This window comes from Sarcophilus harrisii, chromosome 1 (genome assembly GCF_902635505.1).
Source record: "Sarcophilus harrisii chromosome 1, mSarHar1.11, whole genome shotgun sequence".
Classification (NCBI taxonomy): domain Eukaryota; kingdom Metazoa; phylum Chordata; class Mammalia; order Dasyuromorphia; family Dasyuridae; genus Sarcophilus; species Sarcophilus harrisii.
Genome location: NC_045426.1, coordinates 713,166,406 through 713,188,506, shown reverse-complemented (window position 1 = coordinate 713,188,506; position 22,101 = coordinate 713,166,406). Strand labels below are relative to the sequence as shown.

The window sequence follows — 22,101 nt, the reverse complement described above, 5'->3', positions numbered from 1 at the left end:
TTGACTGGTTCACATCCAAACAAAGATCACACTCCGGGTAACTTTTATCCTTGCCCCACAAACATGGGTGTTAGGAAAAACAGCACCTCCCAGGACATCCTCCTCCATACCAGAACGGGCCATGGTCCCACTGCCCATGGGAGGATGAGAAGAGAACGACTCAAGGCTGACCCAATGGGGCGCGGACCTTGGTTTTTGAAAAGTTCCTTTTAAAAAATACTAGTGGGGCAATTTTGTTTCCTACTTGGCTTGGGGGAGAGAATGCCTCCTCATTAGTCAAGAAGGAAATCAGATGGTGAGATCCTAGGAAAGTGACCATGAAGGGTCCGGCCAGTTATTGTGAAGGGTCACTCGCAAGGAATTTCCACCGCATGGATGTTGGTATCCTCCCAATAGGTATTGCTTACTTTGATTTCTTTTTGATTTGATTGCAGGGTTGAGATTTCTTTAGGCAAAGCTGGTCCTAACGGCTAAACCAGACTCCTGAACAAGAACTACGATTCTCTTAAATCTAGGTTATATACAGATTGACTGAGGATAATTTTCTAATCTTTGATAGGACTATAGCAGTAACAGATACTTTAGAGTGAGATAGACGATCTTTGCAGAAATAAAACCATCTGACGTGGCTCTTTTCAACATCGAGGTGATTCAGGCCGGGTCCAACAGACTTGGGATGGAGTCAGCTGCACCCAGAGAGAGAACTATGGTGACTGTGTGGATCACAACATAGTATTTCCCCCTTTTTCGTTGCTGGTTGCTTCTTTTTCCTTTCTCGTGTTTCTTTTTCCTTTCCTTTTTCATCTGACTTTTCTTGCGCAGCATGATCATTGTGAAAATATGTTTAGAATAACTGCACAGGTTTAATTATTTGTTGTCTAGGGGAGTAGGGAGGAAGAAAAAATTGAAATACAAGGTTTTGCAAGGGTGAATGTTGAAAACTACCTTTGCATGTATTTGGAAAAATAAAGTTGTTTTAAAAAAAATAAAATAATCTTAGGATTTTAGCTCCTTTAAAGGCCATGTTTCCCTTTCGAGCAATTGGTTGGGGGTGACTAAAGTCAGGGGGCAAGCCCCCTTTTTCTTGAGCTAGAGAATAACAGAATAATAGGATCTTCTCAGGCTAGCAGCTGGAAGGTGGCAGGGTGACTGCTCGCTACAGATCACAAGTTCCTCTTTCCCAAGAAGGTTTCTGCTTACAAAAGGCATCACTTGCAGAGCAGGCACTTGGCAAAGCTTGTCACGTTTCTTATTCCTCTTTTGTCACAAAAGCCAACTCTATAGGTCAGATGGCCTGCTCTGAGGTGCCTGTTGGCAACCATAAATACTGGCTAACGGTACCTCGGCTGCTTTTTATTTCAGAGCACTCGTTTTCACCCCGGTTAGCTTGGAATGGCCATCCCTGTGCCCGGGGTCCCTCCTTCTTACATCAAAGTAGGAACACAGCTTGCTCCGCCTAAGTCACCAGGTCAGGGGATCAGAGATCCTTCACACAAGGGTTGGGGACTTTGGGAATCGAGTCTTCAGGCGGGCGAGGGAAGCTAAGGTGGAGACGTCGGGACCTCTGGGGGCTAGAAGGGGGGAGAGACTCGGCCCCAGACGTTCCCGTGGATGGCGCGTCCTCCCAGCTCACAAAGGGAAGCTGAAAGTAATCCAGTTTGGCCACTGGTCGGAGCCCTTAAAAGGGCCTCGACTGAAGACGACATTATGAGGTAAGGTCGTGAAATCTGGTCAGGGGGTGGCCAGGGGAGCCCAATGAACGCCTGCTCCCCGTTCATCCTGCCACATGGGCCTAATGCTCGGAAACGGCACCGTCCAGTAAAGGCACAGAAGCAGATCGAGGCCGGGTCCTAGGAATGCAATAAAGGCCTCCTAGACAATTTTATTATTTCATCGGTGAACTGAATGGTTTGAAAAAGCCCCCCAGCAATCCATGCCCTTTCCCTCTTCCGAACTGGTTCTAACCCTCCTGCCTCCGGAGGCCCACTCTGGGCCTTGGGGCATGCTGGTCCCCGCCCCTCGGGGTCAGAGCACTCGTCCTCAGGAGGCCAAGGGGCCCCCGGCTCTGCCGATTGCGCCTGACCGCCCCGTCCGGAGCCTCTGCTGCCCGGAGACCGTGACTGAGCCCGAGGCCGCCAGCCTGCCCACGAGCCTGGCAGCCACAGGCAAGAGGAAGCTCTGGTTACAAAGTTTAAAATCTCTTTTTAAAAAACCCTTCCCTTGTACACCTTGCCCTTAGTCCGGGGCGCTTTCTCAAAGAGCTCGCGGGGCCGGCTGGTTGGAGTGCCGTGGCCGTGCCGTTGGCGGGAGCCCTGCAGAGGTGCGGGCCGGAGTGGGGCATCCAGTTCTCCCTTTCCGAGGCCCTGCCATCTCTCCTAAAATCCCGGAGGGGATCCCTCCCCAGGCTCAGTCCTCGCTGGAGTTGTCGAACTCCTCCCAGTCAGACACGCTCATCACCTCCGAGGCCAGATCAGGGTCCCGCTGGCCCCGCTCGGGGTGCCAGCTGGGGGTGCGCCGGGCCGGGTCTGTGAGCAGCGACCTGGGCAGGGTGAGCACGCAGGCCGCCAGGCCCGAGATGGCGTTCTCCAGCTGTGGCCCCTCCTCCCAGCAGTCCTTCTCCACGTCATAGACGTGGACATAGCTCATGCGGCTGCCTCGGTTGTGGGAGCGGCCCCCCAAGACGTAGATCTTATTGTCGAGGACGGCGATCCCCGGCTCCCCGTGCCCGGCGGGCAGGGGGCAGACTGCCGTCCACTGCCTGGTGCTCGGGCTGTAGTACACCACCTGCGGAGGAACAGGCAAGTGTCGGGTGAAGGGAGGCAGGGAGAAAGGTTCTAGCGATCACAGGCACAGCTGCCAAGCCCGTGGCCCCAGGGGGACTGTGGGCACTGGGCAGGGGGGGTTCCTGGCTGCCCCTAAGCAGGACCCCCAGCCCTGATGACCTTGCCCATCTCTCATTCCCCAACTTCCCCTCAGAGCTCCTCACTGAAGACTCCCACGTGGTTCCCTAACAACCCTGAGGGCAGAAACCGGGCACCTCCAATTCTGTAACACCCACACAGTGCCGGGCACTCCGGGCACTGGGCTCCCCATCAGGTGCCATGAAAGAATCAATTAACTGATGGGAGAAGGGGAGGGAAACAGCTTGTCATCCCATGGGACAGGGGCCCAAATGGAGCTTCTGCACCTCCCCAAGTGTCTAGCATAGGGCTCTGCATACAGTAGGTGCTCGATTAATGTCTCACACAACCGAGTTGTTCAACTGGAAATAAACAGCATGAGACTTTGGAGTCGGATGCCTGTCTTGGCTTTAGGCTGGTGGCAGACCCCCACTGCCCCCCGGGGGGACAGGGCCACATTGAGCACAAAGGCAGGGACCCCCAGCCAGGGAGAGCCGACTCAGGGTCCCCCTCACGCCACCCCCGCCCTCTCACCTGGTGGACGTCTCTCCGGTAGCCTGAGTCATTGTTGCTGCCGCCGATCACGTAGAGCTTGCCCAGCAGGGTTGCCATGCCGTGCCAGGCGCGCCGGACGGGGCCGTCGGCCAGCGCCTCCCAGCAGTTGGCGTCCGGGTCATAGCGGTGCAGCTCCTTCAGGTAGTCCTCGCCTCGCCGGCCGCAGGTGATGTACATCTTCCCGTCTAGGGTGGCCCCCGCGTGGGCATACACCTGCACAGAGATGGGCGGTGGCCGGGTCACACAGGCGGGGCGGGCATGTGGCGGGTGGAAATGGAGGAGGGCATGGCGGTGACCAGCCTTCGGGCTCAGCCCAGCCCGCTCCAGAAGGGCAGAGGAGGCTTCCCCACCCTGTCCTCCAGGCCCTGGCCGCCTCTGGGGGCACTGACTGACAAGGTGCAGAATCTGCGGCCGGCTGTGTTTCTGACCCTTGGAGCTGAAGTGGGCGGGCTCGGGGTAATGGGCACCCTTGTCCCCCTCCCTCATGAGGGAATGGCGGGGGGCAGAGGAAGCTGCACCCACGAAGGCTCGGCATGGGGCAGGCTACCGTGAGCACTTCGTTCTGCTGGGAGATCCTGCCAGGGCAACCCCCAGCCAGAGGGAGCACCTGGGGGACACAGAGACAGAGGGAGCACCCGGGGGACTCAGAGGGCAGAGGGAGCATGTGACCAAAGGAGAGGGAAGTAATTCGCAGAGGGAACAAGTCAGAGAAGGCCTCCCTCTGCGAATCGTCTCCTAGGGATCCCGTACACAGCCCGCTCTGTTTGCACGTCGCCCTTTGGGCCCAAGCTCTCTGGGAGATCCCCAGCACTCAGCAAGGTGCCGACCCACGCTCGACGCTCTGTGGAAGCTTAGACTCCTTCCCTGGTCTCAATGAGCAAAGACCGACGAGGCGCTTCCCACAGGCCAGGCTCATGCACCCGACTCTCACTACAGACTGAAATCTGGGGTTCTACACATGCCCAGAGCTTGCCAGCCATGTGGGCAAGGTCCATAGTGAGCCGGGCAGGCCGCTAGAGGGCAGGGTAGTTAATCCCTTCTGGACCAGTGAGTCCTGTCCTTCCCACACAGTGGGGGCGGGCGTGGGGGGTCCGGACTGGACACCCCACCCGGTGCCTGGTTCCTCTGGGTCAGGATGAGCCAGAGCGCGGTGTGAGGAGGTAGTGGCCGGCCCGGCAGCGACGGCCACGCCAAGCCAGAGCTGGGAGGTGACTGGCCGCCCGCGGCCCAGAATCGCCACCCCAGAATCCCGGCCAATCCTTGGGTTTCACGGCCCAGCCAGCTTTGAGCATCCTTAGGGGTGGGGTGAGAGGGGGTCCCCCGGGCCCGCGAGGCCTCCTCTTCCTCCCTCCCTTTCCAAGACGAGCCCGAAAGGCAGAGTCTACACCGGCCAGGACGGCGGGCCACACTATCACCATCACGGGCTTTAGGGGCGGCAGGCAGCTGGGCAGCAACGCGGGCCATTTTATCAAGTATGTGACGTGCCGCCATTTCCCTTCCAATTAGCAGAAATCTTCAAGTCTTAAAACAGACTTTTCCCCAAGGAGAAGGAACAGAAAAGAGCCATGTTCTGGGGAACTGGGAAACTTGGGTGGGAGTCCCGGCCAGCGCTCAGGAGCTGTTACACTGAGTGAGGATCCCACCCTCTCTGAGCCCCGGCTGGGAAATGTGGACACGGGGGCATGGCAAAGAAAGGCCTCTGCAGGCCCCGCCGAGCTGCCGGACCGAGGGGAGCCGGGGGCTGCCAGAGCACGGGCCGTGGCCCAAGGGTGCAGACACGCAGTGGGCCCCCTTCTCGGGAAAGAAGGGCAGGGAAGGACTCCTGCCACACCAGGAGTGGGCACAAGGGGGCACCCGAGAGCAGGGGGAGCACCCTGGGAAAGTACTTAACCATCAGTTCCTCATCTGTAAAAGGCCCCGGGGAAGGAAATGGTGAACCTCCAATGGGTCAGAGAGTCAGATTCTGAGAGCCAGAGACGGGCAAAAAGTGAGAGAGACAGACAGAGAGAGACAGACAGACAGACAGACACAGAGATAGAGACAGAGACAGAAGAGACAAAGACACACACAGAGACAGGCAGAAAGAGAAGTGAGAAAGAGGCAGAGATACGAGAGAGGAAAAGGGAACAGGGACAGACAGAGCTCGTGTGTCTCAGGCCCAGTCTCTGGCTCCCACAGCTCCAACCTAGTCTCAATGACACAGCTTTAACTAAAATCGGGATATAGTTTGTATACATGGATCCTTTCCTTTTCAAAAAATATCTCTGGAGTCCAGAAATATTTGTAGCAACTCCTTCAAAAAATGAGTACTAGCTTTTTATTTTTCCAAATACAAGCAAAAGTAGTTGTCAACCTGCAACCCTTGCAAAACCTTGTGTTCCAAATTTTTTGTCCCTTTGTCCCCCCATCCTCTCCCTTAGACAGCGAGTAATCCAATATGGATTGAGCATGAGCAGTTCCTACATTTATCGCACTGCATGAGAAAAACCAGATCAAAGAGGGGAAAAATGAGAGAGAACTGAACAAACAAACAACAAAAAAGGGGACATACTGTGTTGTGAGCCACACTCCATTCCCACAGTGCTCTCTGCTGAAGAGAGCCGCGCGTCCATCAGAGTTGATCATCGCATAATCCTGTTGCCGTGAACAATGATCTGGTTCTGCTCATTTCCCTCAGCATCGGTTCCTGCAAGTCTCTCCAGGCTTTCCTAAAATCCTCCTGCTGGTTGTTTCTTACAGAATAATCATATTCCATAACATCCGTATCCCGCAAATCATTCAGCCATTCCCCAGCTGCTGGCACCCCCTCAGTTGCCGGTCTTTTGCCACTACAAGAAGGACTGTGGAGCCGCTCATTTTCTGGGCAAAAAAGTGAGGGGATGCTCATCAACTGGGAAATGGCTCAACAATCACGTGGTGAGGACGTGAGAGAAAATTTTGTGTTAAAAGAAATGACCAAGGGACTGGTTTCAGCAAAATGTAGGAAGACCAATGAGCTGATGCTGAGTGAAGTGAGCAGAACCGGGAGAATCCAGCACCCCGTAACAGCAATACTGTCAGATAATCAACTGCGAATGGCCTGGCTCTTCTGACCAATACAATGATCTGAGGCAGTTCTGGAGAACTCATTGTGCAAAACAGGGCGGCTCCAGAGAGAAACCGGTGGAGTTGGAGTACAGACTGACACCCTTTTTTTAGCCCCTCCATTTCTCTGGTTTTTTCCCCTCCACAACATGGCTAAGGTGGAAACGGTTTGTATGACTTCACATTGTGCTCCCCATTCAACATGGGCAGGAAGGAGGGAGGAAATTTTGGAACTGAAAATAAAAAAGGCACATTTCACAAAAGATTTTTGCACGGCGGATGAGTCTAGCTAGGCTTGCACCTACGAAGAGCCTTCTTTGGGACAAAGGCAGTGCCCGGGCTAGAGAACCTCAATAAAAAGCCATTTCCGGCAAAGGCAGGGGAGGGAAGGAGCGCTCCCGAGTAACCGCCAGCCCTGCACGGGTCAAACTCGGTGAGAAAAGGGAAGCAGGACGTCCCATTTCTGCAAAGGCAAGCTGGCTCTGAGTGGGAGGAGGCTCAAACGCCAAGCGGGGAAGCTGGTCCTGTACCCCAGGGCGGCCAGAAGCCTCGGAGTTTGGGCCAGGTACAGCGCCCAGTAGGCCCCGTGCTTGGGGGTGGGAGGAGAGGCCTGGGCCTGCCCAGAGGGAGGCTGGGTGAACCAGGCAGGGAGACGGAGATGCGACAAAGGACCCCCGGGAGCAGAGGAAGAAGCCAGGACGGCAGGGCTGGTGATACTAAGGGGCAGGCAACCCAGGAGAAGGATCCGGATAAGGCTAAGGTGTCTCGGGGGCACCTGCTCCGAGTGTCCCATGGATGCCTGGGGCTGTGGTGAGGTCTCTAGGGCTACGGTGGGCCTCGGAGCTGCACCGGGTCTGGAGCAAAGAGGGCCCAGAGCAGAGCTCAAGGGCGCGGCTCATCACGGGGGTGCCCAGAGCCAAGGGGAGCGGGGCCATGGAGGAAGAGCGCCCAGCAAAGGGCCCCCCACACAGTGCTCCTCAACCCCCGCACCTCCCAAGTCATCCGTGGGGTAAAAAAGGAGATGTTCTCAACTATGGGGCACCAGAGGGCCAGGCCTGGAGTCAGGAAGACTCCTGATTCTGAATTCAAATCCAGCCTCAGACACTTCCTAGCCATGGGACCCGGAGCCAGGCCTGTCACTTCAGTCTGTCTCAGTTTCCCCAACTTTACCTCTTCCCCAGAACTGAGGACTGATGAGATCCTATTTGTAAAGAACTGAACACACCGTCCCGCCCACAGAAGGGGCTTCCTCGGCCCCTTGGTCTCCAGCTCATTTTGCAGATGAGGAAACTGAGGCAAACAGGGTGAAGGGACTTGCCCCGGTCCCCGGCTCCCAAGTGTCAGAGGCCACATTTGAACTCGGGTCCCACAGACCCAGCACTCTGGCCATGAAGCCCCAGCCGCCCTGTCACCATCCACGCTGACGCCACCTGGAGAGATGGTGGCGCCCCACCGTTTCCGGTGGCCCCCCTGGCCTGGCTGGGGGCGTTTATGGGTGCACTGGTCTGGCCATGCCAGGGTCTTCTCTTGTGGTGCCACGAGTCCAGGGGTGTTGGGTCGAGCCCCACCTCCTTCTCAGGTTCCGCTGGTAGTTTCGGCCTGCCACGGCCCAGATGACTGGAGGACGTAGAAGGCCCGTTTTTGCTGCAGGGACTGGAATCTGAAACACCTTGTTTGCCTGGTGTCTGAAAAGGCAGGCGGGCTGGGACCTGGGTAATGGCTGAGACCGCCCTCAGAAGGAGTTCATCCGCCCAACCCCCCTCCCATGTGGTAAGCCTGGGGAGTGGGAGGAGCCCATTCCTGGGCCGGCCAGGATTTGGAGGCCATAGGGCTTTGGAAGTTGGCAGCCAGCCCCTAGTCCAGGGGCTAAGCCCAGGTTAAACGCCCAGAGGCCTTTGTGGGTTTTCCGGGAGGAGGAGCCGGAAACCTGGGGGTGGCGGGTCAGGAAAGGCCGGAGCGGGGCCCCGGGTGGGGAAGAGGCCAGGCCGGGCATGCGGAGAGGAAGGGCAAGGGAGGGAGAGATGGGGTCCAGATGGCAAACCCTCAATGTCAGATCTGGGAGGGGAAGGTGGGGAGGGGAAGGGGAGGCCACCAGGGAGGGTCTGGAGGGGCGGTGTCCATGCTGGGGAATGAGGGAGGAGGGGCGGATGAGGGCCCCCACAGCAAGCCAGGGGGAAGGGGGGCCAGACAATGCCTCCCCGGTGCCTGACCTCAGAGGCCCGTGCCCAAATAGATGTGTGTGAAATTAAGGACCCTGAGAAATGGTTTTCAAAAGTTTCCCGTGTGGGTTGGGGTATTTCAGTGAGTTTTGTGGTTTGGGAGTTGCCCGTTTCCCGTGAGTAGGTAACATGCCGTTGGTTGGTGGAACGGTTGGGTCCTAGGGGCGTGTGTAAGTTGTGTTTCTTGGGTTGCAAAGAGTTTGCGTAGGGAGGGAGGTGCTGGAAAGGTTTTGAGGAATTGATGAGGATGGAGGGATGGAGGAAGGGGTTTTTTTGCGGGTTGTTGTTTTCCCGTTGCCCTTTGCTTGCTTTGTTCCCATGGATTGTAGGTTTGTTTTGTTAGGGTTTTGTTTTGCCGGGTATTGTTTTCGGTTGTTTTTGGTTTTGGGCCCCTTTTGTTTGGGTTTGTTTTTGTTGGATGTGTTCGTTTTGGGGTTTGCATTGGGACCCCATTTTCTGTTGGTTTGGGTTTGGTTTGGTTCCGTTTGCCCATTTACGGATTGAAGCCGAAGCGCCATGCGGCAATTAGACGGTGTGAGGACCCGGCCCCCTGGTTGGATACCGCGCGCCCAGGCGGGTGAGTGTTACCGAGCGGGTGCGGTATTGGCTGGTCGGCACGGTGGAGGGCCGAGTGATGGCCGGCTACCATCCAGCGGAAGAGGAGGCGGCCGCTGAGGTGGTTGGTAGGTTCGTGGCGGTGGTGGCGCGGGCGGCGGCCCTGTGCCAGCGGGGAGGGTCCAAGTCGAGCCCTCAGCGCTCAGCCCAGAGGGGGCGCCGCCTTGCAGTTGGCTCCAGAGCGCACGTCGTCCCGGATTCGGCAGTGTAGAGCAGTCCGACACCTGCTCGCAGTGACCCCAGCCGTCGTGCTGCGCCGAACCTCTAGCTGGCTGCCGGGTCTTGTCCCGTGCGCGAAGGCCCAAGTTCGAGGATGTAGGTCCAGGTTTCTCGCCGCCGCCTCGTCCGGTCGGGCCGGGCTTTGTAACCCGGATGTTTTGGCCCACCACGCTGAGGAAGCGAGAGAAGTGGGATGATCTTGGGATTGGGGAGGGAGGGAGCGGAGGGGTTGCTGAGGGGGTCGAGGGTAGTGAGGGGTCCAGGAGTGTTAGAGGTCCCAGGGGGGGAGGGGGTGTCCTACATTCAGAAGGAGTGTGGGAGAAGGTGTCTTTCTTTTTAAAGATGCTTGGTGCATGGGTTTTGGAGCTGGTCCGTGTGTGGTGGGAAGGGGTTCCCAGCCCTCTTGCCCCTGGCCAGCTTGTAGCCCTTCCCTTTGCTGCTTGTCGTGGCCCCTTTGGTTCACCGGAGTTGGAGGGCGGTTCCTGGACGGGATGAGTTAGTGCGAGTGTAAATGTTGAGAATGGGAATGGCAATGGAGAGCGGATGGACTTCCTTTATTTTGCGGGGTCTTTGAAAAATCTGAAAAGGGAAGGGTTAGGAAGGGAGGTTGGCCACAGGTTGGAAATGTTTGGAGGCGGCTGAGGTGAGTGGTAAAGGAGGCCCGGGGAGGGGGGGGATATGAATGTGGTAAAAGGTGGATGGGTTTCAGAGGTGGGACTGGGTTTGGATTGGAGCATGTCTTGGAGGAGGGCTTAACGTTGGGCGGGTGGGGGAGGGCCGGGACTTTTTACCGTTCAGAGGGTTTGGATTTCCCTCCTGGTAGTGAAGACCCAAAAGACGAGGCTGGAACCCAGGGACAAGAGGCCCCCACTCCCTCGGGCACTCCGGCTTCCCCATGGCTCTCTCCAGCCGGCATTGGAGATACCCACACCCACCCCCACTCTGCCCCACAGGCCCTTAACAGAGCTTAGGAAGCACCAACTACAGGCACTGAACTCAAGACTCCCCAGAGACCATCTCGCTGGAGGAGGAAACGGTGGCAAAGAGAGGCCAAGTCTGGTGCCAGAGGCTGCAGAGCCAGGACAAATCTCAATCTGGATCTGAACCCTCGTCTTTTCCCCGCACCAGCCCCAGGGGAGGGCGTTCAGACACTGTCCACTTTGGGGGTCCCGGGGACTCGCAGAAAGTCTGAATACAGGCAAGCGAGCGCAGGCACGGGCCGAGGCAGGAACAAGCCCGGGGAGCGGGATGAGCACGCCGACACCCACCCCGCCGCCATCCTCACTACCGTGTCATGGTGACCAAGTCACCCGCTTTCCTCTGCAGTAATTCTCCCTGACGCCGGGGTCCAGATCCCCAGCCTCTGTCCCAGACACCGAGGCTGAGCTAAAGGCTCCAGAAATCCCTCCCTGGTTCACACACTGGAGGCAGGCCTCCCCTCCCGGCCTCCCTGGCTCTCTCCCAGTAGAGGCTCTCCTAAGCAGCCAGGGTCCCACTGGCACACAGAAGGGGTGGGCTCTCCCTGTATGGCCCTGACGACAGCCTGGGGGGGAGGCGCTAGCGGGGAGCTGTTAGCACTGGCCTCCAGAAGGGGAGCATTCAGGTGTCTAGCTCAGCCGTACACACAGCCAGCAAGCACAGCTAGCAAGTCCTCTGAGGGGGTCGCTGCCCTGCTCAAGAACCTGGAGGGGCTCCCTGCCACCACCAGGTGACCCTCCAACTTTTGCCCCTTATGCCTCACTGGCTCTCTCCATGGGGCCTAATCTAGGGTCCTGCCAAACCTCCGCCCGTCCATGTGCCATAGGCTCTCCTCCGGGCCCAGAATGCATTCCCTCAGGACCCACACTTCTTTTGGGGCTCAGCCAGGCACCCCCTCCTCCAGGAAGCCCTGCCAGATCTTTAAAGGTGCGCCCTGAGAACGGGAGCTCCCCGTGGGCACTGCCTCTGGCTCCTTTGCGCCTCGGTGTCTGGGCCCAGAGAGGGGCTGACTGGCCGGACTTCGGGCGGCCCCTTCATTTTGGTCTCCTCTCTGTTCTGTGTTCTATTCTCTCCGGGCCAGGAGGTAAAAACAATCAGCAGTGAGAATTTATCTGTAAACTGAGCATCTGCTCCATCAGACTGCAGGGAAGTGTGGACGCCGTGGCTCCCGCCCGCCAGGCACGCGCTTCGAAGTGCAGGATGGGAACAGTCACTGCCCCAAAGGAAGCACTGGAAGACATGAGTCCGTGTAAAACCCAGATCCATCCCTCCAAGTTCAGGGAGGGCAGCACAGGCCCAGGGGGCGCCACTGGAGATGGCAGTGGGGTGCTGAGAGGCCGGGATGGCAGGACCAGAGACAGGCACACTCGGACGGGAGGCCGGCTTCAGAGAGGCGGAGTCGGAGTCGGCTCTATGTTTGGTCAAACCCTCTGGCAGCGCTGCCGACGGAGAGACTCGGGGCAGAAGATCCAAGAGGGCACTGCCAAGTCATCAGGAGGAGGCGGGGAGGACCCGAGCCAAGGCTGTCAGATGGCAGGTGCTAGATCTGGCTGCCACGGGGGGAGGGGCAGGGGGCAGGTCGGGGCTGCCCCGGCCCCCCCTGGAGCTGCGCAGATTCGCCGGCCTCCCTCGCTCCTCCGGGGTCACGGAATCTGGCGGCAAGACCAAAGTCAGGAGGCAGGGGTGACCCCCGCTGTCCCTGCCGCCTGACCAAGCTCTAGCTTCCCCAGAGCCCTAACTCAGCAACAGGCTGGGGGCCTGTCAATCACCCTTAACCCAGTGGAATCCATCTGGCTCAGCGGGCCTGGCCGGGCCCACGTTGCAGCTCCTTGGGGCCACCGGGGAGAGTTGGGGGACAGATGGGCACTAAGGGTGGGTGAAAAAAGGCTGGTGCCCCCAGCACCCCACACATCCCTGCAGACAGTGCAGCAGAGTGCTCCCAGCTGTACAACAACCCCTCTCAGGGCAGAAGGGGCAAAGGGGGCAGAGACCGACGACTCTCAGAGTCTAAGTCAGGTCTGGAAGGCGGCAGGTTTAAGGGGGACAGACAAGTCCGGCTCTGGGCGGGCTGAGTTCTAAGATGCCCCCGGGCTAGCGATCCCACCTGGAACATCTAAAAGGAGGCTGAAGCTCGGGCTGAGAGGGGGCAGAGGGGGACACGCCGGCGGGACTGGGAGGTCCTGGGGAACATACCAAAGGGAGGGCGCCTAGGACAAGAGCTCAGGCACGCTCCTGCGAGGGAGCACGGGCCGGTGAGGAGCTGGCCAAGCAACTGAGAAGGGAGAGCCGACGAGGGCCAGAAAGCAGGGGCTGCCCAGCAGAGGGTCAGCAGGATGGGCAAGGCTCAGGATGGGGGGAAAGCTAGGAGAGAGAACAGCCTCAGCTGTGTGACGAAGCCAGGAGGCAGACCACCAGCACACAGAAGTGGGAGGGGGGCGAGCGGGAGGGGATGAGCAGGGCGGGGGGCAAGCAGGAGGGGGTGAGTGGGAGGGGGGCAAGCGGGTAGCCTACAGAAGCAGCCCGGTCAGGGAGCATGGCAGAAAGGGCAGGGGGAGGCTGGCACTGCCAGGCTGTAAGTGGGATCCAGTGGGGTGTGTCCAAATACAGTGGGGAAAGAACAGCAGCCGGGGCGAGGGGCATCATGCGAGACAGCCAGAGCCGGAGCGGGGAGACAGGGATGGCTGAGGAATCGTCTGCTGCAGAAGATGCAGGATCGGGAATCGGGGTTCCCCACAGAAGGACTGGCCGGGGCTAAGGGAAGGGAGAAAGAAGAGAGAGCAGGAGACGGGGCAAAGGGCACAGAGAGGCAGCTTATAGAGAAGAAACCAGAGCTGTCAATGGCGAGGAGAAAACACATTCTAAATCACTACTAAGTCTGTGGTTCAGCAGTTGTGGTCGTGTCCAACTCTGCAGGATCCCATCTCGGGCTTTTTTGGAAGAGATGCTGGAGTCATTGGCCATTCCCTTCTCCGGCTCATTTTACAGATGAGGAAACTGAGGCACACGGGGTGAAGTGACTTGCCCAGGCTCATCCAGCTAGGAAGGGCCCGAGATGGGATTTGAATGCAGGAAGATGAGCCTTCCTGACTCTGGGCCTGATGCTCTGGGCACCATGGCCCCCCGGCTGGCTCCATCAGTCATCAGAGAAATACAAATTAAAATAAGTGAATCCATCTGAATGGCAAAGGTGATGGAAAGCTGACCGGCGCTGGAGGGGGATGAGAGGCTGCCCAGTGGTGAAAAGCAACATGGGACATCGTGCAGGAAGCCGGCAGTCCTGCTCTCAGGTCTGTGCTCCAGAGTTCAAGAAAGGAAAAATACAAAAATATGTCCGGCAGCTTTTTGTGGTACCGAGCAGTTGGAAGCAGATGGACGCCCACCGATGGGGGAAACAGTTGCACAGGGGGGACGACCATTGGGCTGTACCGGATGACGAGCGGGATGGTTTCAGAAGAAGCAGATCTGTGTGAACTGCTACAGAACCAAGAGAACACTGTGCGCTGCAGCAGCAGAACCGTTGCAACACTGATGGCCTGCAAAAGACTCAGGAGTGCGGCTCCACACGACAGCCTGTGGCCTTTCCAAAGACTTCCTGATGGGAGATGCGGCCTCCTCGGGGGCAAGGACCGCGGCCACCTTGGGGAAAGAGATGCAGCCTCCTCCGGGGAAATAGCCAGGGCCTCAAGGGGCCAAGGGAAGCTTTTCCCGCCTTCCCTTTTTTGCCTTTTTTTGTAGCAAGGGCCTACATGAAAAAGTGCTTTACAGACTATGCGATCTGCAATGGGTTTGGGGGAGGTTTTGCCTTTTTGTTATATGAGGGAGGGAGAAAGGGGAGGAAATCTGGGACTTAAAAAAAGTCTAAGTGCTTAGAAAAAGATAAGATAAAGGGACTGAGAGAAGAGGAACCTGATAGCAAATGGACACAATTTTCTCAGAACGGAAACAAGGCCTTCCCTGAGGGGAAGGATGAAGAACTCTGCAATGTCTGGGGGGGATGAGCCAGGGATCGATGCCTCCTGGTGGGGGGGGCCCAGCGGAGGCCACCTACTGCGAGGCTGTGGTGCAGTCAGCCCAGCAGTGGGCATTCCTCTGGCGATGACCAGTGGCTCCTGAATAAGGGCAGAGGAAGAGGATGGTGGGAGTGACACAGCCAGGGGCAAGGGCCCAGAGAGCCCAGGACACAAGGGAGCAGAAATGGCCAACAACGGGACTGAGGCTGAAGCCCAGGAGGGTCAAGTCAGAGCGAGGCTGAGAACGTACAGAGGGTCAGAGGAGGGAAAGCACCAACGGGAGCCAAGTTGAAGCGCGCCGTGGGCATCGGGGAGGCCGGGGAGCGCCAGAGGGCATCTAGGTGAACCACAAGATCTCCTAGCACAAACGTGGCCGGGGAGAAAAGGAAGATGTGGGACCGGAGCTGGAAGAGGGCTCAGGGAGTCAGTCTACCCGTCATTTGGGCAGGAAGCCTGGACTGGGAGGACTTCAAGAAGGATCTTAAGGGAAAACCTGGAAGTGACAGAGGGAGCGAGCACTTCCTGAAAGGTAGGTAGGGAACCACTGGTCACTCCAGGTATTCAAGTGAGGTCAGAGGAGCCCCTTGTAAGAGGAGATGCTGCTTGGGGCTCCTCCTCCAGCTCATTCAAGGTCCCTGGAACCTCTGGAATGGGGGCAAGGTCAAAGGCAGAGCAAGACTGGGCTGCACGGGGGAGAGGCTGCACTAAATGTCGACTCGCTTAGTCCAAAGTCAGAAAGGACGGAGGGAGGGAGAGGGGGAGAGAGGGAAGGAAAAGAGGGAGGGAGGGAAGAGGAAGGGAGGGAACAGAGAGAAGGAGGGAGGAAAAGAGGGAGGGAGGGACGAAACAAACTCACCGGAAGTAGTCACAGGAAGCGGCCAGGAGGATCCGATGGGCTTCTATTTGTTTGCCTTCCACCACCAAGACGACATCAAAAAGAATGCCGCTGTCCCGAAGGGCCAAGAGCCCACTGAGCAGGGACTGGGAATGCTGGGCACTCCGGTAGGTGTTGCTGTTGCAGTGCTGAGCCATGGGCTCGGGGGCCGCCTGGTCTTCTGCCATCCCGGGCAGGGTGGCGTCAGCCAGCTAGGAGAGCGGAGAACAGGACAGATGAGGGGCAGGGCTCCCAGCTCCCCCACCTTCCAGACACAGAAACTGAGGCCTTCAAGGTCACCCAGTCTGGCCCTTCCTGAAAAGGGACCCCTCCCCAGCATTCCTGCCAAGAGGGTACGGAGCCCTGCCCAGCGGCCCAGCCTCCTCAGGACCAGCTTTCACCTGGGGCTCCCCACCTTTTCTGGCCCCTGTAGCCCCTGGCTTTCAGTAACTCTTCCCATGCCCCCATTCAATGGGAAGGAAGGGAAGTCTAGCACACCCATGGAGCTAAGAAAGAAAATAAAGAGATGAATTTCTTTCTTCCTTTTTTTTTTTTTTTTTTTTTTTTTTTTTTTAAAGAGACCAATTCAATAGTTTATTAAATGGAGAGAGCTACTGGGACCACATGGATCTTGGTCCCAGGGCTGGAGGAGACCATCATCTCAAAGAATCCAGCCCCGAGTACTGGGACAGCTTTTTTATAGTTCAACAAGAACACTGACATAATGGGGGAGGTGCCTGGGTGGGGATAACCTAATGGTGGGGGAGGCCCCTAGGATGACACAATGAAGGGAGGTTACTGATATTTTAATGACATCTAAAATGGATAAACCTTTATCCTGTCAAACATTAAGAAGGAATGTCTATAACCTAAAGATGTAAAACCTTCATCTCACCAACCATTTAAGAGGGAATGAGTATAAGCCTGGGGTTTGGGGGCAGAGCAAATGAGGTGGACCTTTGTCTCATCTAACATTAAGAGGGAAAGGTTATAACCTGGGGCAGTATAACTAAATAGGACAATTGGAGAAACTGGGTCAGGACATTAAAAGGGAACTTTGGCACAACATTCCCCACTCTTTCAAAGAGATGAATTTCAAAGCTAGGTCACCACCTTTCTGAACATTTACTATAAATCAATCAAATGATGGGCATTTATTAAGTGTTTACAATACCCTGGGTCTGGGGATACAAAGAGAAGGAAAAAACACTGTTCTCAAGCAAGGACCTTGTAATGGGGGAGGCAACATCTGGGACAAGATTCACGGGAAAGATGAAGACTCGGGGACGGAGCAGCCAGAGAGCGCGGGAAGGCCCTCGGCCCATGGTGGCGGCTAAGCCCTGACTCAACCTGAAATTCTCAGAGGTGGAGGAAGTGAGAAAATGAAGTATGGCACACACGGGGATAGCCGGAGGGGCAGGACCACGGGGTGCAAGGAGCAGCACCTGGGGGGCAGGAAGACAGAGCCAGAGAGTGCAGCAAGGGGCGTCACGGGGAAAAATCCTAGAAAGAAACAAGGATCCAGGCTGGGAAGTTTTCAGTGCCAAAGGAGAAGATTTGATCCTGGAGTAACTAAGGTAGAAGGTTGGGGTGGGGGGGAATGAGGGGGAGAGAAAGAAAGAAAACAAGAGAGAAGATAAAGACAAAGAAAAGATAGAAAACAGGAGATAGGAGGAGAGAGAGAAGGGGGAAAGGGGAGACAGAGAAAGAAGAGGAAGCAGAAAAAAGAGAAAAAGAAGAAAAGGAGGAAGAGGGAAGAGGAAGAGAAAAGAAAAAAGGAAAAGGGAAAGAAAAAGACAGAGAGAAAGGTAAGTAAAGAGAAAGGAGAGAGAGAATGTGTGTATGTTTGGGGGCCGGGGCCTGACATGACAATTCCCTTAAAAATACATGGGAGAATTCTGCCAGGAATTCAGTGTACAACATCCTTCTTTCCTTGTTTGAAAATCAGGACATCTGTTTGCCCTTCTCTGACTTCAGTACTTCTCCCACCCTGCCCGAGTCCCTTACCCCCCACCCCAGGCTGGAAGCTCAGGGCTCTTTGAAGCCCACCACGCTAAGAGTTCTGCTCTGCTCAGGAGCTCCAGCCTAGGGTCCCCCCTCCCCAAGTTGGGGCTAGGTTAGCCCATTTAAGCCTAAACTAGTGCTCTGCCCCCTTGTTCCAAAGCCCAAGCTTGGCCAGCCTCAGCCTTGCCTCCGGCAGGAAGGATTACAGGCCCAAGCTCCCGTTATCAAGGAACAAGAATCTCTACCATTTGTTATGACAGTTTGGAGGTTTGGGGGGTTTTTGCAGAAAGATGTAAAAACATGCTCACTAAGAGAAAAAAATTAATTTGTAGCATTGCTGCGCCTGTGGGTCAGGCGTCCCCTGTGCCAGTTCTGCAGCAGCCGCCGAGGGGCCAGCGCCCCAAGGGGCAGAGGGAGTCGAAGGGAGCAAGTTCTCCTCGTCTCCTTCCCAGGCCGAGCTCCCATCACTGTAGAGTCCATGGGAAATGAGCTTTCCTCTGAAGTTTTAAAAAATCTCTTCTCCATCTAATCTTTCTCTTCCTTCTCCCCTCCCACTCACCATGCCCTCCTAGAGCTAATGCAATCTGTGACTAAAAATACCAACTTACTCCCCAAGCGCTTCCATCTACGTCTCCCATCTCCTCCCAAGTGAAGCCAAGCTCTTAGCACAGTGTCTGGCACACAGTAGGTGTTCTACAAATGCAGCTTCCCTTTCTTTCCCTACCTAGACTACCGACTTCTCGGTGTTGTCCTAGAGATCCAATTCACAGGCAGTACCTGCTTTGGAAACCATAATGCACTGCCCCCAAAAAAGCTTTTAGTAACCCAGGAGTTCTTCTGCCTCCTGAACCCAGGGGGCAGCTCGGCTCTGACAGCCAAGTGAGATTCTGGGCCCGCAGGGGAGAGTCTAAAAGTCAAGAAGCCCTGAAAACCCTCCCAAAGTCAGGCTTCCGGGTAGGGGTGACTTAGAGCTCCAGAGGAGCTCTGCTGCTTCCAGATTCAAAAGGCGCCTGATCCTGGAGCCTCATGAGGCATGAGAGGTCAGAGGAGTCAAGGCTGAGGGCTGGCTGCGACCTCCGAGGACCCCTCATCTTACAGATAAGGGGTGGAAAGTTCAAGGATTTGCTCGAGGTCACTGTGGTAGGAAGTGACTTTCAATCAAGGCTTCTCGCTCCGGACCTCGATGTCACATAGTCAACTGTGGGGCATCTACATCAGCTGCCCGCTAGATCGGATCTCCTGGCAGATCAGGAGGCTCTGAAAACAATTTAAGACCCAGGTACCTTCTTCTTCCAGGTGCTCAACATCTAATCAAAGAATATAAATCAGTTTAATAACAGTTTTCTCTTAAGTCCAGGCAGGCCAGCCTAAGAGACTGACTGACTTGCCCTCAAGATCTAGAAGACTATATCCTAAGGTGGCTTCGGACCCCAAGGCATCGTTGGGGCAGCAGTGAAACTGGTCCAACCGTTCTGAAGAACAATCCGAAGCTAGACCCGAAGCGTATAAAACTGCGTGCCCTTTGACCCAGCAACCCCACTAAGTCTAGATTCCCAAAAGATCCAAGGAAAACAGCATTTATAGGAGCTTTTTTGGTCTGGGCAAAGAACTGGAAATCGATGTGCTCTAAGAAACAGCGGGCATGGTGATTTCAGAAAAGCCTGGGAAGACGCGTATCAGCTGACGCAGAGCAAGGCGAGCACCTGGAATGATGCTGTCCAAAGACTGACTCTAAATGACCTAGCTTCTCTGCTCAAGGCAGTGATCCAAGACTCCGCCAAAGAACTTAGGTTATCACCTCCAGAGAGAAGGTGTCTGAATGCAAATGGAAGCATCATTTCTGCCCTTTTGTTGTACAATGTTCTCATTTCAGGGCTTGCTTTGGATTTTTTTGCCCCGTGACTAACATGGAAAGGTTTTGTATGATTTGACATGTGGAACCGATATCACATTTTTTATCTTCACGATGGCTGGGATGGGAACAAGAAGAGAGGATTCAGAACACAAAAAGTAGATATAAATGAATGTTAAAAAGAATAATACATTTTTTGTGGGTTCTCTATTCTAATAAAATCACAGATTCAAGTCCAGCTTTTTAAAAAGGTAGCTTGAAATAATTGAGAAATCACTTCCATAACACCCTCAAAAGTCGGTGATAAGTGAATAAAAGATATCTGCTACTACAACTCAAACCCAGTCCGGACTCCATGGGCCTTCTTTCCTCCCATTTCAGAGGGACAGGTTCCTTTTTCTCTTCCTCCTTACAAAGCTGTGTGCTGCGATGTTTCCCACGTGTCAGCGCCTAGCCCTCGGCGGTCTCTCATCTCGTCCCACCACCGCATGGCCCCCCGTACATACACAGATTTCATAATCTCACTCCTGGCCCGATGACTCGCCGGCAGCAGCTGCTGCCCAGAGCCTCCCGGCGGGCCAGCCTGATACCCAGGCATCTCACCCAGACACCCAGGGAGCGCTTCAGACACCCCAAGTCTGCCGGGCCCCCGGTCCTGGACTCTCCGGACACCCAAATCTAATCAGCTCCTAGGGCGCAATAGCCCCCCGCCCACTGTGGAGCTGCCAGATTCATCTGGCAAAGCAAAGCTCCCATCAGGCCCCACTTTGGCCTCTGAGGGCTGACCCAGATGACCAACCGAACCCCTTCACTGGGACTTTGAGGTCTTCAGAGAGTTACCCCCGGCTCCCTTTTCAGTCTTCTCCTGGCCTGGGCCAGGCCGAGGCTAGTCGGGAGCTTGTCTCCTCCTCTCTTGTGTCTCCCCCTGATCCCCTCCAAGGCTTGGAGAGCCCTCCCAGAAAGCTGCTCCTACAGCTGCAGCCCACCCAGTGCTCTCCTTCCTTTCACTCAGTGCATACTGGGTACCTTCAGAACGTCACGTGGGCTTATCTAGTTTGCTCAACTGTAGAGTGAGCTCCGGGGGGGGGGGGGGGGGGAACACAACATTTACATTCATATTCACCCGGGATCTCATTCTATTGGATAAACATGTGATACACATCGGATTTGGGCCCCTCCCCCAAGAAGACAGCTCTGGAACCTAGTCCTGCTTCGGGCTTTCCTTGTCCTCGGAATCCCTCACCTCGTAATGCCCTGTCAGTAGTTCAGGATAAAATGTCACCTCCTCCCCATACTCCTCTGGCCCTCCCCCATACTCCTCTGGCACGTCACTCAACAGGCTCTTACCAAGAGCCTGCTGTCTGATAGCCTTGTGCTCTTTCCTGGGGATCCAGAGACCCCTCCCACACACACCCCCCTAACTGCCAAACTGCCATTCATGTGGACATCTTTTACTCACCCCATACATCCAATCCCCTGCAAAGGTCACATCTACCTTCCCCGGACCCAAGCAGCCCCGGGCCCTCCTCATCTTTCATCTCAACGGCTGTTCTCCCTGCCTCGAGGCCCTACACTCTGACCCACCTTCTCGGCCTCTCCACTGCTCGGTGAGGTCCAGGGACCCCCATTCCCTTGGGAACAAATGCTTGCTTTGGCATCCAGAGCGTGTCCCCTGCCTCCTTCCTTCCATGGGCCTCCCAAGCGAAGGCACTTGGGCCGGCTGTCCCCCACACCCAGAACGCTCCCCTCCCTGGCTTCCAGCTCCCAGCTGAAGAGGCGGCTCCAACCCCTTCCAGGTCTCCCCGGCTGCTAAGCTCAGCCTCCCTCTCTGCATGTACCTCGCGGTTTTAATTAAGTTTTATTTAAGATCCGCCTCCCCTTCTCCTGGATGAGAAGGCAAAAACAAACACAAAATCCTGCTGCAAATCCAGTGAAACAAAACCCATTTCCAACTGGCTGGGCCCGAAAAAGCGCACTCCGACCTGTGCGAGTCTATCACCCTTCAACGGGACGCAGGCAGACGACCAACCATGAAGGACCCAGCTCTTCTCAGCAATGCAAGGAGGCGAGACGATGCCTAACGGGGAGTGCTCCCCGCCCCCTCAGAAAAAGGAAGGAACCGCTCTCCCGGCTCTGCTCCTCCCCGGCACCATACGGGTCTTCCCAGGTTTCGCTTTAGCCTTTCTCACACTGCAGGAGACATTCCCCAGTTATTCCCATGCTGGGTGGCTTTGCCTGGGTGTCACTGGCACTCGGCACGGGAGCGGGCACACAAGGCGCAATGTGCAGACAGCTAGGGGAGGGCCACTCACCACTTTCCCTCCCCACAATAACGCTCTATGGCTCCCCAAGCACCTGTATAAGGCTCTTTCCACTGGACAAGCTACCTGGTCTCCGGATGACATCACCAGTCCAACTCTTATCTCAAGAAGCCTAAGGGCAAGGACCCAAGCCTAAAACTTGGGAGATTTCAGTTCCCTCTACATGGTCCAATTGGGTGCTTGACGCCTGACGGAGAAGCTTCCCAGGGTGGGGGTCTGGGTTTTGGAGACTACTTGGGCAAGGCAAGGTCAGGGATGCAGCCAGAGCCAGCCCCACGCGACCAGAGCCAGCCCCGCGCGACCAGAGCCAGCCCCACGCGACCGGAGTCAGCCCCTCGCTGCACACAGTGTCTCCCGTTCACCCCCAAAACATCACCACCAGGATTCTGCCCTGGGCGAGACTGGGGCGAGGCGGGGGATGAGGGGAAGGAAGGCCCTCACTGGGAGAGCAGGCCGCGGCCGAGTCCGGA

At 56.2% G+C, this 22,101-nt stretch overlaps 1 protein-coding gene across 1 annotated transcript; it reads right to left on the bottom strand.

The window, feature by feature from the left end:
- Window positions 1-1,848: 1,848 nt before the first annotated feature.
- Window positions 1,849-5,450, bottom strand: KLHL22 (kelch like family member 22). Its single transcript, XM_031949058.1, has 2 exons — window positions 3,435-5,450; window positions 1,849-2,784 (listed from the first exon to the last, which is right to left on the bottom strand). Exons 1-2 carry the CDS (start codon window positions 3,939-3,941, stop codon window positions 2,407-2,409), a joined length of 885 nt encoding a protein of 294 aa, XP_031804918.1. The 5' UTR covers window positions 3,942-5,450; the 3' UTR covers window positions 1,849-2,406.
- Window positions 5,451-22,101: the final 16,651 nt, after the last annotated feature.